The sequence below is a fragment of the Mustela erminea genome, chromosome 1 (assembly GCF_009829155.1).
Source record: "Mustela erminea isolate mMusErm1 chromosome 1, mMusErm1.Pri, whole genome shotgun sequence".
Lineage (NCBI taxonomy): Eukaryota > Metazoa > Chordata > Mammalia > Carnivora > Mustelidae > Mustela > Mustela erminea.
Genome location: NC_045614.1, coordinates 174,588,955 through 174,602,446, shown reverse-complemented (window position 1 = coordinate 174,602,446; position 13,492 = coordinate 174,588,955). Strand labels below are relative to the sequence as shown.

Genomic DNA, 13,492 nt, shown 5'->3' with positions numbered 1-13,492 from the left:
GACTCCATTTCACAAATGAGATAGATGGGCTATGAGATTGACTGTGTTGCCTAAGATGCTGCCGGGAAGTAACAGCAGCACCAGGTATAGGATTGAGGTTGAAATAGCAATTTCCTTACCACCTTTTTCTCTTACTTCTTTGAGGGTGTTGATAGTCTCACTGGAATTTTGACTTTAGTAATGACTATAGAATTAGGTATGATTCCTTTCCTAATTAATCTCCATGTTAAAAAATTGTATGTGTGGGTGTGAGTAACTGGAACGGGATTATGAGTGGCACAATACAAAATGATAGACCTGATTCATGAAAACTAATCCACTTGCAAGGATTAAGGCAATGTAACCATAAATTATGATTATGTAGCAACTCATACACAAATATTTGCAATCTCACTTCCTACTTACAAAAAGGGCTTGTGATGGAAATCACAGTCATGGAAGAAAGTAGAATTTCAATAAATAGGACTGGTTTAATATAGATGTTTTATACAATGTCTAAATGGAATATATACCCATTTAAACAGACAGGTAAGTGAGTCTGATATGGCAGATTCTAGTGGCATAGGAATTCTTATAAAGGAAATAAACATTGAAATTTGGATATGGCTAAAAATTGTATTTGTTTCTAAAATAATTTTACTTTGAAATATTCTTTTTTTAGAAGATTTTATTTATTTATTTCAGACAGAGAGACAGAGTGCACAAAGGAAGGGGAGAGATGGGGGAAAGGAGAAGCAGACGCCCCACTGACCAAGGAGCCCAACATGGGGCTGGATCCCCAGGACCCTGGAGCCAAAGACAGATGCTTAACCACTGAACCTACTGACTTGAGCCACCCAGGCACCCCTACTTTTAAATATTCTTTATGTTGTTAATTGCAGCCCATTATAATCACAGGCAGTAGGAAATAAAGCAAATGTTCCACAAGAAGAGATGGGTTAAATAAACTATAGTATACTCATTCAGTGGGCTGGTGTGCTGCATATAAAAATTATTTTTCAGGAAAAAAATAACATAAGTTGTTTATGAAAAAAATTTAAATAATTTAAAAGAAATGTTGCTTATGATCCAAAGACGAAAATCTGGCTACAAATTGCATAAGTTAGACACATTCCTAATTAGAATGTGAGTTCAATGGGTTAGGGAGTGTCCACCTTTACTGTATGCCCAACACAGTGTTTGGTATGATATAAGGGTTTAAATTAATACATGAAAGTGTATAAAAAATGATTCCATTAAAAAAATGTATGTTGTCATAGAAAAACCCTAAGAATATGTATTGAAATGTTAATTTATTGAGTGGATTTTTTTTGCCATTTGCTATTTTTAATTTTTATAATGAAATTATATTTTTTTTATAATCAGAAAACAATAAAAAATAAGTTAAAATATATCTTTGCATAGATTTTTCCGGAGCATCCCTATAAAATACCCCATTTCTATATTTAGGCAGTTTACAGAGCTGGCTGGCTTTTTCTTAAATCTTGGAAAGCAGCTTATTTTCTTAAATCCTCACGTTTTATCCAAGCTTATCTCTCACTGAACAATCACACGCAATCTGTTCTGGATTGTGATCAGTAAATGAAGCGAAAATCAAAATGAGGTAACTATTACATGCTGTCACTCATACATTTCTCAGGTAGCTGTGATTTCATTCTTTCTGTAATAACAGAACCAGAAGCCTTGGTGCTCCCTGGTAGAAATCAAGTTCACAGAAACCATTCTGTCTTCACAGTCTTCACAAACCACTGATCTGAGGAGATGAAAACTGGCCAAAGTCCCAGGGGCTCATTCTGAATGCAAATAATTCTCTTGAGCAGCAAACACATTTTAGATATTACGAAAGAGTGCAAAGACCATTTCTAGACATTAACAAAAGCTACATTTGATTGGCTAACAATTGTGCATTAATGCTCCTCAGGAGGAACGCTGAGTATATGAGTAGTATGGTGGAGACCTATCTTCTAGCCTAGACTGCCAAATGTATTCATGGATCCATTTGATTTGAAATTGTGAAGAGAATATGTGCAGGGGAAGCTTTAGACATCCTGAATGGCATAGTTCAAAGTAGAAGAAAAACAGTCATACTGAAGAACCAGAGAGTTAGAAGTGAACAGTGTAGATTTGTTCTGTTCATTTATAGATTTGTCTGTTTTTTTTTTTAACATGTTATATATAGAGTATGTCAGAATCGGAAGTATTAACCCAACTGTAGTGCTCTGCTCAAATAATAATGATGCATTCTCATAGGACCACCCAGGATATTAACCAGTTCTATATTTTGAAAATATAATCCTACAAAATTAACTATTCCTTTTAAGTCAAACTTTCAAACTATTAGATAAATAGTTTTAAAATGTATTTATGGTCTATCTACAATTATATGGAGAAGGGTTTTAATAAATTATATTAGCTTAATTTGGGGCAGTTTCTTAGAAAAATATAATCCTTGAAAAGTTTTGAAAGAATTGCTGAAGTTGTGTTAAGAAAATAGAATGATAAGTGAGTTGGGGGAAATTGGAGGGGGAGATAAACCATGAGACACTGTGGACTCTGAGAAACAAACTGAGGGTTTTGGAGGGGCAGGGGATGGGAAGTTGGATGAGCCCGGTGGTGGGTATTATGATGTGGTGCATAAACAATGAATTCTGGAACACTGAAAAGAAGTTTAAAAAAATAAATAAAAATTTAAAAAAGAAAATAGAATGAGGGGGCACCTGGGTTGCTCAGTCGGTTAAGCCTCTGCCTTTGGCTCAGGTCGTGATCCCAGGGTTCTGGGATCAAGCCTCACATCAGGCTCCCTGTGGAGCGGGGAGCCTGCTTCTTCTGCCTCTGCCTGCTGCTCCCCCTGCTTATCTCTCTTTCTCTCTGATAAATAAATAATTTTTTAAAAAAAATCTTTAAAAAAAAAAAGAAAAAAAACAATAGAATGAAGTATCCCAGATACTTAGAGAAGTTATGATAGAGATGGAATTTGCCTTAAAATCTTTTGCACCGAAAAGGAAAATAAGTTTTCTAGTACCTTATGTCTATTCACAGCAAAGAACCAAAATCAATGTTATTGGTAAATAACCAGGAAGTTACTTATCTCTTCACTCAGCACAAAATAACTCAAATGATTTTGGTTCACTTTATGGAGAAATAAATGGCAATACACTGAAAGTAACACACCATTTAATTTATTTCCCTTAATTCAATGCCAGAAATCAAAATAGGAAGGGGACTATTTCATACTTCCTACTGAGGGCTGATCTGTAAATGGAATTTTTTCACAAAATACTTAACAAAAAAGCATGCACAGTCCCAGTCTACAAAATGAATGCTGATCATTGGAGGTTTTTCTACTTAACATACATTTATTTAATACATACTAGACCTGATTTATTTCGTTCAACCAAAGTTATTATGGGATTACTGCAGGGTACATAAATTTCATTCAATTTTCACTCAATGTCATGTCTGGAAGCATTTTTAGCTGCTTATAAATTGAAAGTCCAACCCTTCATGCATGTTCTTTTCCTTCCTTTGGCATCTGCTTTTCAGAACTCAGATAGTATAATGTATAAACCTCTACTTTTACAGCTATTGCATTTATTATTTATGAAAGCTACCAGTTCACTATTGCTGATAGGCTGTGTACTCACTGACAGCAGAAACGTCATTTTGTATTTTTTGTTTTTAACTACATAACACCTAATAAAGTGCCTGGCACAGATAGGAAGTCAATAAATATTTGGTGAATATAGTAACTAATTAATTAAATACCTCCCCAAAGCTATAAAACTATAACTCAACTACAAAATATAAGATCCTATTATTGAAGATTGATGTATTAATTTAATATTAGGATAGGAGCAAAGTTTAGATTTTCTGCTCTTGGAGTCAACAATCTATGAAATATAATACTGAAATGAGATAAAAGACTTGGTTGGAGACGCACAGGGAGGTCCTTCATAGGCATCTCAGCTGTTTGAGTGTCCATAGAACCACATTGATGCTCATGTTTTTCCTTACAAGGGTTCAACTCTGTTAGGAAATCTAGTACTTGACTAGCACTAAGGAATAAATGTTTCTCAAATGATTGTCATAGCTTTATTCCTCAGGTAAATACAAATATATATTTATATAGCAAGGAAGATCTAGGGGATGTAGTTACAAAGTCCTTCCTTATGGAAATTGTTTTTCTGTCATATGCATGCCTATGACTCTTATATATGGAGTCAAATTCTTCTGGGACCTTAAACTCTTGCCTGGATGTAAATCAGTCAACTTTCAAATCTTTTGTAATCCAGGAGACTTGACTGGCTGACTTCCAGTTTAGTCTAGTACTGTCAAACTGATAGTGAAGAGTTGTTTGTTCCTGTTGTTGTTTTTAACATAATCTGTTCCCAAACAAGTATCATATATTGGGAATTTCTCCTCACACATATATGCCCCAGTAAAACAAATTAAATATAATATACACAATGGGGAAAAAAATCCTTGAATATGTGTCGATGACATGGTTATTCTCCAGAATGATTCTACCAACATCCTCTCCTAAGGATTGCCTTCTCTTTATCTGAGATGAATTTGTGCTGGGACTGCCTGTGGATCTTTCTTGTACGGAGTCCTCTTCTGAGTGTAGAGAAAAGGAAGTCTGGTCCATTTCAGTCTTGCAGTCATGGTAACAACCATCGAAGGCCATGGCTGGAACTCTATCAATATTATACATTCCAGAAGGCTGACAAAAAGACTTTTGTTAGTAAGTCATGAATATGGTTTTGTATGTAGGAATTACAGTAAAAGTCTAAACAATCAGATTTTTAAAATAGTTCCAAGAAATGCTAAGAACGTTTTATTTATTTTAGAGAATAAAATTCTAGTTTTGTTTTTGGTATCTGGCTAAAAGTCATTTTAATAATAAATGGAAAACATCATCATAGAGATTTGTTTTTAATAAGGATTTAGCAAGGTTTATTATTATCTCTATAGAGATATTTGAACATTATACAAATAAATGTTTCACAATTATAATGTTAATGTCTTCTAATTTAGTTCTGGCCTGGTAGACTGGAACACTCAAATGTTTCTCCAGAAAGGAATACTGTTTCAGTTATCCCCTTTGTTTCTGAGTAGTATGAATTATTTGCCCTAAGTTTAAGTTGAAATTGAATATGATTTATCAGAAGAGCAATATAAGCCAGTTGGATTTGCTTTTCAACATATTTTTCTCTTTAGAGAAAACATAGCAATACACCCAGTCAGTGTAGGGTTTTTTTTGTTTGTTTGTTTGTTTGTTTGTTTGTTTTTTGCCCCAAACCAGAACAATATCATCTGGTGATCCATTTATGCTTAAATTTGAAGTAGGGGACAGAAATTATTTTAGCTGCTCTTTTTAAATGCAAATTGGCCAAGTCTTCCCATTTTTGCTGGTAAGTACCTATAAATGATACTATCACGGCCCAATTAAACAACTTGAAACTGCTTATAGAATGAGAGAATTATCAGTGCTTCCTGGCTCCAGTGCCTGATTGAATCTGAACTACCATTTTTCTTTAAATTTTACTTTGAAGGAGATCTTGGTTCTTGCTGATACAGAACAGTGTCTACAAAGCAGCTGTTACTAATTTCTTTCTGAGAAAATTGAATCACTTCTTGAACTATAGTGAATTTAACAAACAAACAAATACGAACAGGCTACCACTGGATGAAATTATTTGGAATTCAAATTGGAGGCTACAGAGTGAGTTCTGCCAGAACATGTATTTGGTTCATAGCAATTAAAAACCCAATATTCTACTGAATTCAAGAGACAGAGAATATTTTTTGTAGTCAGTAAACTAACCAAAGACCCATACTCAAGTTATGCTGTCCTTTTTTTGTTGTTGTTTTAGCCATAGAAAACTTTTCATAGTAAAATGAAAATGGATCAAGACTCAAAAACTAACTTCAGAGAGCAGAAATAACATTAATAATACTTTGAACTCTGGATCTGAGGATAGAATAATACAGTCTCTTCAGTGGTTTCACTATAGTCATCCAGAACACTGCTGGCTTATCCTACTGGACATTATGATAATTTAGAACAATTATATAATTGATTAAATCTCAGAGTATACAATTTACCAGTAAGGTGCTAATTTCCACAAATGTGTAAGTTGGTTGTTCTAGTAGAAACAGTTTTAGAATGGGTCTTTAATTTTTCACACTAGTTAAACCACCTCCTTCAAAGGCACAATTATCTCAAAGAAGTGTCCGACCTGCCATTCCTATATTTGTGGGGCAAAATGAAAGAGTACAAGATTTGGAGTCCGAAAAAGTGATGCCAAACCTAATGCCACTACTTCCTAGCTCTGCGTTTTAGGTTGTCTCCTAAACATCATTCTTAATTTTCAGAATGTTGGCATTTCTCTCTTATTTATCTCACAAGGCAGTTGTAAATGGTATAACAAATGGGTATGAAACTTTTGCAAACTATAAAATGCTACACAAATGCTAAGTTCTTTTTGTGACTAGTGCCCAGAGCAGAGGCTCTGAAAGAACAGCAGTTTTAACAAGGATAGTGGGACCGGCTGTCTGAGATGAGAAACGGTTAAAGGGATAGGATGCCTTGGTGAGGCGCAGGGTAGAAAGACATGTCTATAGTTTTGGGAGATAACCAGTGACACTTCTCTCCTCTATACCTGAGTTTTAGAGAGAGAAAGATGTGGGGGCCAGACAGATAGAGAGGATGATGTCATCTTTGTTGTTGACAAAGCAGTGGGGAGGAAGTGCCTTAGATATGTGAGCAGGAGGTCTCACTAATACTTCATCACTGTACTAAACCTACTTATTCTTTTAGTCACTGGTGAAGCTAGACAATTCAGGACTCACCTTGTAAAGACAGGGAAGGTACTGCCTAGTAGTTTCCAGAGGCTGGGGAAAAGGGGAAAATGGGGAGTTGTGTAATGGCATAGTGTTTTCGTTTCGTCAGATGAAGAAGTTCTGGAGATTGCTTGTACAGCCAGGTAAGTATTCTTAACACTACTTACAAACAGTTAAGATAACAACTGCTACATTATATGGATTTTACCCCAATTAAAAAAAAATCTTCAAAAACATACGATGCTTATTAATTCAAAAGATTTTCTTCTTAGTGGTATACAAGAAGAGTTTGTACGACCCTAACTAATGAAAAAGGAAATTCAGTAGTGTGAACACATATGTTCTGTGGCTGGTGGGGGTGGGGAGATGTAGACAAGTTTGGAGTCAAAAGACTAGAGAGAGGTGGGCCTGGATTACTGCAGTGCCTCTTACTTAGGTTAACAACTTCCCACATAAAACAAAACAGAACAACAACAAAATTCTTTTCCTCATCACACATTTTTTCTCCGTCACTTTTTACTTCATGAATTATCCAAATTATGACTATTCGCAGAGTGTGTAATGGACCAACAGCAGCTGGGGCTCGTTAGAAATGCAGACTCCCTGATCCCACACCCCAGACCTACTGAACAAAAATCTGAACAAATCCCAGGTGATGTGTACACACCCATTCATTACTGCACACTTATCTAAAAGTTCCTGGTTTCCTCACACCTGCCAAGCCGTCACCGTGAAAATGTATGTGGCAGGAACACATACTCACACGTTGCCAACGAAAGAAATGGAAGCATCAGCAATAAAGCAAAATCAGCTCCTATTACAGCTTTAACTCAAAGGATATATAATAGAAGAATGAAGGAGCATTACAGGAGATCTGAATTGCAATTGCCTCTCTCTTGGCTGTGAATCTTTTGGCAAATCACTTTCCTTCACTAAAACTCTGCTGCTTCATTTTAAAAATAGAGATACTAATCTCTGGCCTACCTCATGGAGCTGATATGAAGGTTTAATTTGAAAAGAGGCTATAAAACACTCTGAAAATAAGAAATGCTCTCACTACAAGTGTAACAAATATTAAATAATGTTTTAGGCATGTATAACTGTGCATATAAGAATTTCTTAAACCAATGTGAATATATCACATTAAAATTATGTGCATATCTTTGTGTATGCACACACACACATATAGTCTCAAGTGTAGACTACAAACAAATTGATATGATCAATCAGGTTTCTGAAGTACAATATCTTATATCAGTTCTCATTATAACAGCAAACTTGTGCCCCAGTCTTTTATGAAATGAAGCAGGTAGATGTCAATCTATCCATATTTATTAAACAATGGCTCAAGAAACACGTGATGACATTTAAAACCCAAAAGACACCTTTTATTCCCAGTATACTGTGGAGAGGAGAACCTCTCTTTTATGTTCTACCACTCCCCCAAGTGACAAGAAGAGAAACAGAAATCCCAGCTTTTGTGGAGAAAAATATATCATTTAGGGATTGAGAGCACAGCCATTGGAGTGAGAGAGAGCCAGAAACAAATCCTGATTCCTCTTGCGCTGTGTGACCTTGGCCAAGTTACTCCCTATCTGCTCCCATTCCCCCTCTGTAAAATGAAGGTGATATAGGAAGATATAACCTCTGGGGGTTACTCAGAATTAAATGACATACTGTATGGTAGGTGGTTGGTATGATATCAATACATTACATGGTAGCCATTCTCATCACTGTCATCATCGTCATCACCTACTTGAAAGGTATAGTTTGCACATCAACACTTCTTTTCAAAGGATAGAGTCAATGGAGAGGGCACACTGAGAGAAATTCCTCACACAAAAAAACTCCTGGCAAAGGTGAGTAAGGATGCTGAGGAAAGCAGCCAGCACAGACAGAATAAGGTTCAATATTAAATCCTGTAAACTTGTATCTGGCCAAGGCGTGGAGACTTAATAAAAGGGCTTACGACCCTGTCAGGAGAGGATTATTGGTAAAGATAGTCTTTTTCACATTCCAAAAGCCAAGCAGTACCTTGCCTGTCTTGTTGGAATGTTTCCGCTCTTCCATGGTGGTGAGGTAGTTCACAGCTGCATACTCAATGACTGACAGGAACACAAACAGGGAGCTGACCCACAGGTACACGTCCACGGCCTTGATGTAGGACACCTGGGGCATGGAGGGGCTCATGCCAGAGATGATGGTGGACATGGTCAGCACTGTCGTGATTCCTGCCATTGGAGAGTAGCGACAAGATCAGAGACATAGCCACTCCGTTCTGGGATCTGGTGCTGGATTATACCAGTGGATGTGTTTGCCCACAATATCTGGTGAGCAAGGTTGCGGTGGGGGGGGGCGGGGGGAGATCCCTGCACATTACCCTCATATACACCATGAGCCTTAGCAAGAAGCTCTCCTTGGATTTGTCTTTCCATCTTTTTCTTGCCCTTACCCCAACTGTCCGTAGTGTTTCCTTCCCTCCATGGAAAGACTTCACAGGCTCATACATATCTCTAAGGATGCATTCCTTTGTCTCCGTTGGGCCTCTTTAAAACAACCCAGAAAAATAAAAATGGGTTCAATTTTAAAAATCTCCTGGGAAGCAAATTCTAAAACATTTCCTATTACCCTTTCCCATCATTTTACACTTTTCCTGTTAAAGAAATTGTCTTTGAGTCAGTCTTTTATCGTTCATTCATCAGGGAGTCATCTTGTCATGTTTCATATTTTTCTTTCGAATAGAATACTTATGAGCCATCAGTATTGCTATTATGTTGTCCTTTGTTACTGAAGCTATATTTCAATTGAGATTTGGAATGGAAGTGTGCTGGCGGAGACTCAGTTCAGTGTAAACACTTACTGTGAACCTGTGAAAGGCCAGTTCCTCTCCCCTTCCCCCTCCTTTTCTCCCTTCCTTTCCTTTATTCTCTGGCATAAGCTACAGAGGTGATGAGATCAGCGTTCTGGGGGACAATGGAGAAAGACTGACTCTGAGATTTCCTTCATAAAATGCTGGCCTGGGGGAGGGCTAGTCTGTGTCTGCACTAATTTCTCAGAGGGTTGCTGCGCGAGTGCTGCCTGGAGAGAAAGTACAGTATTGTAAATATTTGAAATGTACACTAGCTGGCATGGCTTTATTTCCTAACTTCCCACCAGGGAGGCGCAAATGGAGTCCTTAATGATTTTTATAAGTTGTGAGGACATTTTAATGTCAACAGACAGAGTCCCAAACAGCAGGAAGATCGCCGTGATTTACTCCTAAATGTACAGACACAGCATGTGGACAGCTTTCACCAACACATTTCTACCCTTTGTACAATAATTCTTCAAGGTTCTCCTCTGAGGGAGACCATATCAAAGACAATGACGAATCTACAGAGCTATTCAATTTCAAATTAAGTTTTTGTGTTTGTATGATCCAGACCAAAGACGTGGCAATTTGGCAGTCACCACAGGAGGGCCCAGAGATCTCACCTTCACCCTGATTTGAATTCCCGGAGAAGACACCCGAGTGCCATTCTAGCTCATACCATTGAATGCAGGCCACGGTCTCACTGAGTCCCAGGCTTCCCCAACAACTGTAATATCGACAGTCCGTGTATCGGGGATGCTGTTTGCAGTCCTTGCTACATAAGCGTGGGGATGTGAAATTTTTATTCCCATTACAGGTGTACATGTAGCTGAAGCCAAGATTATTAAATAAAGCTTCCTTGCCTTTATTGAATGTTTATCCACCGCCTAGGTAAATATTAGCCACACGGTGCAGAAAAAAAATGTGAGCTGGGAGTGGGTAAGTAACTGGCCTGAGTTTTGTCAGGGGCAGGATCGGAACATTTCTGTTTGAATGCAGAACCCATACTTTTTACAGGAAAAGCTGCTGCCTCTTATTCTAGATCTGTAAAGGGAATCTCTTTTTGTTTTTAGTCTTATAAACCAATCTCAGGGCACCTGGGTGCCTTAACCGTTGGTTGAGCATCTCACTCTGTAAACAAATGTCCACAGGGATCGTGATCTCAGGGTTGTGGGATTGAGCCCCATCTCATGCTCTGCCCTCAGCACAGTCTGCTTAAGATTCTCTCCTTATGCCTCTGCCCCTCTCCCTACTCATTCTCATTCTCTCTTTCTCTAAGATAAATAAAACCTTTTAAAAAAAGGGTTATAAACCAATCTCTTTACATGAAGCATCTCTGAGAGAAGACACTACACACCTGAGGGTAAAGGGGTGCCTGGGGGGGCTCAGTCAGTTAAGTGTCTGACTCTTGTTTTTGGCTTAAGTCATGACCTCAAGATCATGAGATCGAACCCCACATGGGGCTTTGCACTCAGTGTGGAGTCTGCTTGAGATATTCTCCTTCTCCCTCTGCGCCCTACCCCTGCTCATACTCTCTCTCTCTCAAAATAAATAAATAAAATCTTAAAAAAACAAAACAAAATGGGGTACAATTATGTAGGAAGCATGAAGGTACTTGTGTTTTTCAAAAACCTAAAAGTCTCACTCTTTTCAAGACACTACTGCTAAAACTGAATCCTACATTAACATTCATATTCAGTAGCTTTCCTTATTAGTTCAAAAATAATAGCTACCATAACTTGGAATGTGGGATGGGTTAAAATACTAATGTATCTTTCTGTTTGATTTGGTGTAGAGAGGAAGTGAGGCTATTAGAAAGCTGTCCAATGGTTCTACATTCAAACAGAAATGTTCCGGATCCTGCCCCTGACAAAACTCAGGCCAGTTACTTACCCACTCCCAGCTCACATTTTTTTCTGCACCGTGTAGCTAATTTACCTAGGCGGTGGGTAAACATTCAATAAAGGCAAGGAAGCTTTATTTAATAATCTTGGCTTCATATTCAGTAGCTTTCCTTATTAGTTCAAATAATTTTCAATGTCTTTTCTTACTGGTCTTCTAAGATAGAACTTGATTTTTTTCAATGGACAGTAACATGGGGCTTAATGGACAAAATAAGGATTTAGAACAAACATGTGAGTATATATGCCAGGCAGGTCTTGTCATGCATTTTAAATTGATGATTATGGAGCCAGTAAAGGAAACTGCATTATCTATTTTTTTTTTTTTTTTTTTTTTTGCCGGAGAGCAGTAACTATCAGTCATTTTCCTTCAAAGTATACATAGTGCAGCTAATTTACCATAGCTTTATTTCTTTTGAAACCAATATTTTAGATTTTCCTTGTTTAAAATGAGCAATTAAAAAAAAATTGAGAGTGAGGAGGAGGGGTTGTTTGAGTTTGCAAGTAAAGGATGGGAAAGCTGATCCATAAATTCTTAACTCAAAAGAAATTGAGTCAGGAGTATTACAGCTACTAATTAAACACAGTTACATCTTGAGCCACTCCTTAGAAATACATTGATCTTAACAAAATGTATTCCTTTCAAATCCATTTAAGTTAATATCCTAGTAAAGGCACTTTAAATATATAAAGTGACCATTTAGTCAAATAAAGTTTCTATGCTGGAACTAGAAAATTATTTTCTCACCTACTGATATTGCTGGGCATGGTCAGGAAAATGTTAGGACACTATATTTAGTCTGATACATGGGACTCAACTCCCCTAGCCCACAGTGTTTCACTATATTAACTCTTAAGGACATGTCTAGGGCCCTACAAAACCCTTTGCTCTGTCAAGAGTTACTCCTCTTTGTGTTTCATTGGCCATTTTGGGCCATATATGAAGGAGAGGTTAATTGGCTGGTGTGATGATAGTAAAGCATGTAGGCATGACTTGTAGAACTACTGAGTCAGTTCATCCCTTCAGTAGTTGTGTTGTGGGCAGCTCTTTTGAAGGGATAGGTATCTACATTTGCCTTTAAATGATTGAAAACACTTTCCGTGTAAGCCTAAGCAGAAAGAAAATATTAAGTGATGTGAGAGAAAGGAAGGCAGGCTGGATATCCTACCACCACCAATCTATGGCCAGAAACCACAACCATTATCCCACGAAGGTGGTGCCAGAGTCCAGTGCCTGGAATTCTGGTAACCTCTATGATGGTTAAATGAATTGCTCCTAAGTACTTACTTTTTCAGTTATATGTCATATTCCCTGTTAGGAGACATTTTTCTTTATCAATGATGACATGCCTGAACACTTCAGTTGTCTGTTTCCTGGTAAATGACCCCATGATTTAATATGCTGTACACAGATGGCGTACCCCATGCAGAGGGGCCAAATGAGAAAAATGGAGTCAAGGAAAGGAAGGACATAGAAAGAAGAGATGAAAGTACAATATTACTCATCCTTCCATGGGGGTTAGGACACCATTAGGCAGCTTTCTAATAGTTTCACTTCCTCTCTACACCAAATCAAACAGAAAGATACATTAGTATTTTAACCCATCCCACACTCCAAGTTATGGTAGCTATTATGTCTTAAGTCACAAGGGATACTTCTATGCTGTTTAGCCTCTATCGTTTTTCATCTGAAACATGACAAATGTGAAATGATTTTAACCAGCAAATGATTCATCCTTAATTCACAAATGAGTCCAAATGTGGAAAGGTCTTAGCCAGCAATGAATCATCATTGTTTTCAGTTAGTAACTAAAATATAGTTAATTAAAAACATGATAGGCTACACATTGGCAATTTAACAACTATGTATTGAGCACAAATATGTGCAGGGTAT

At 37.3% G+C, this 13,492-nt stretch overlaps 1 protein-coding gene across 4 annotated transcripts in view; it reads right to left on the bottom strand.

The window, feature by feature from the left end:
• Positions 1-3,188: 3,188 nt before the first annotated feature.
• GABRR3 (gamma-aminobutyric acid type A receptor subunit rho3) overlaps positions 3,189-13,492 on the bottom strand; it is a 49,050-nt gene continuing 38,746 nt past the window's right edge. For all 4 annotated transcript variants that reach the window (XM_032351470.1, XM_032351459.1, XM_032351479.1 and 1 more), the window contains 2 exons: positions 8,881-9,077; positions 3,189-4,723 (listed from right to left, as the gene is read on the bottom strand). In XM_032351470.1, coding sequence (XP_032207361.1) covers positions 4,421-4,723; positions 8,881-9,077 — 500 coding nt within the window. In that variant the 3' untranslated portion in view covers positions 3,189-4,420. The remainder of the gene's footprint in view (positions 4,724-8,880; positions 9,078-13,492) is intronic.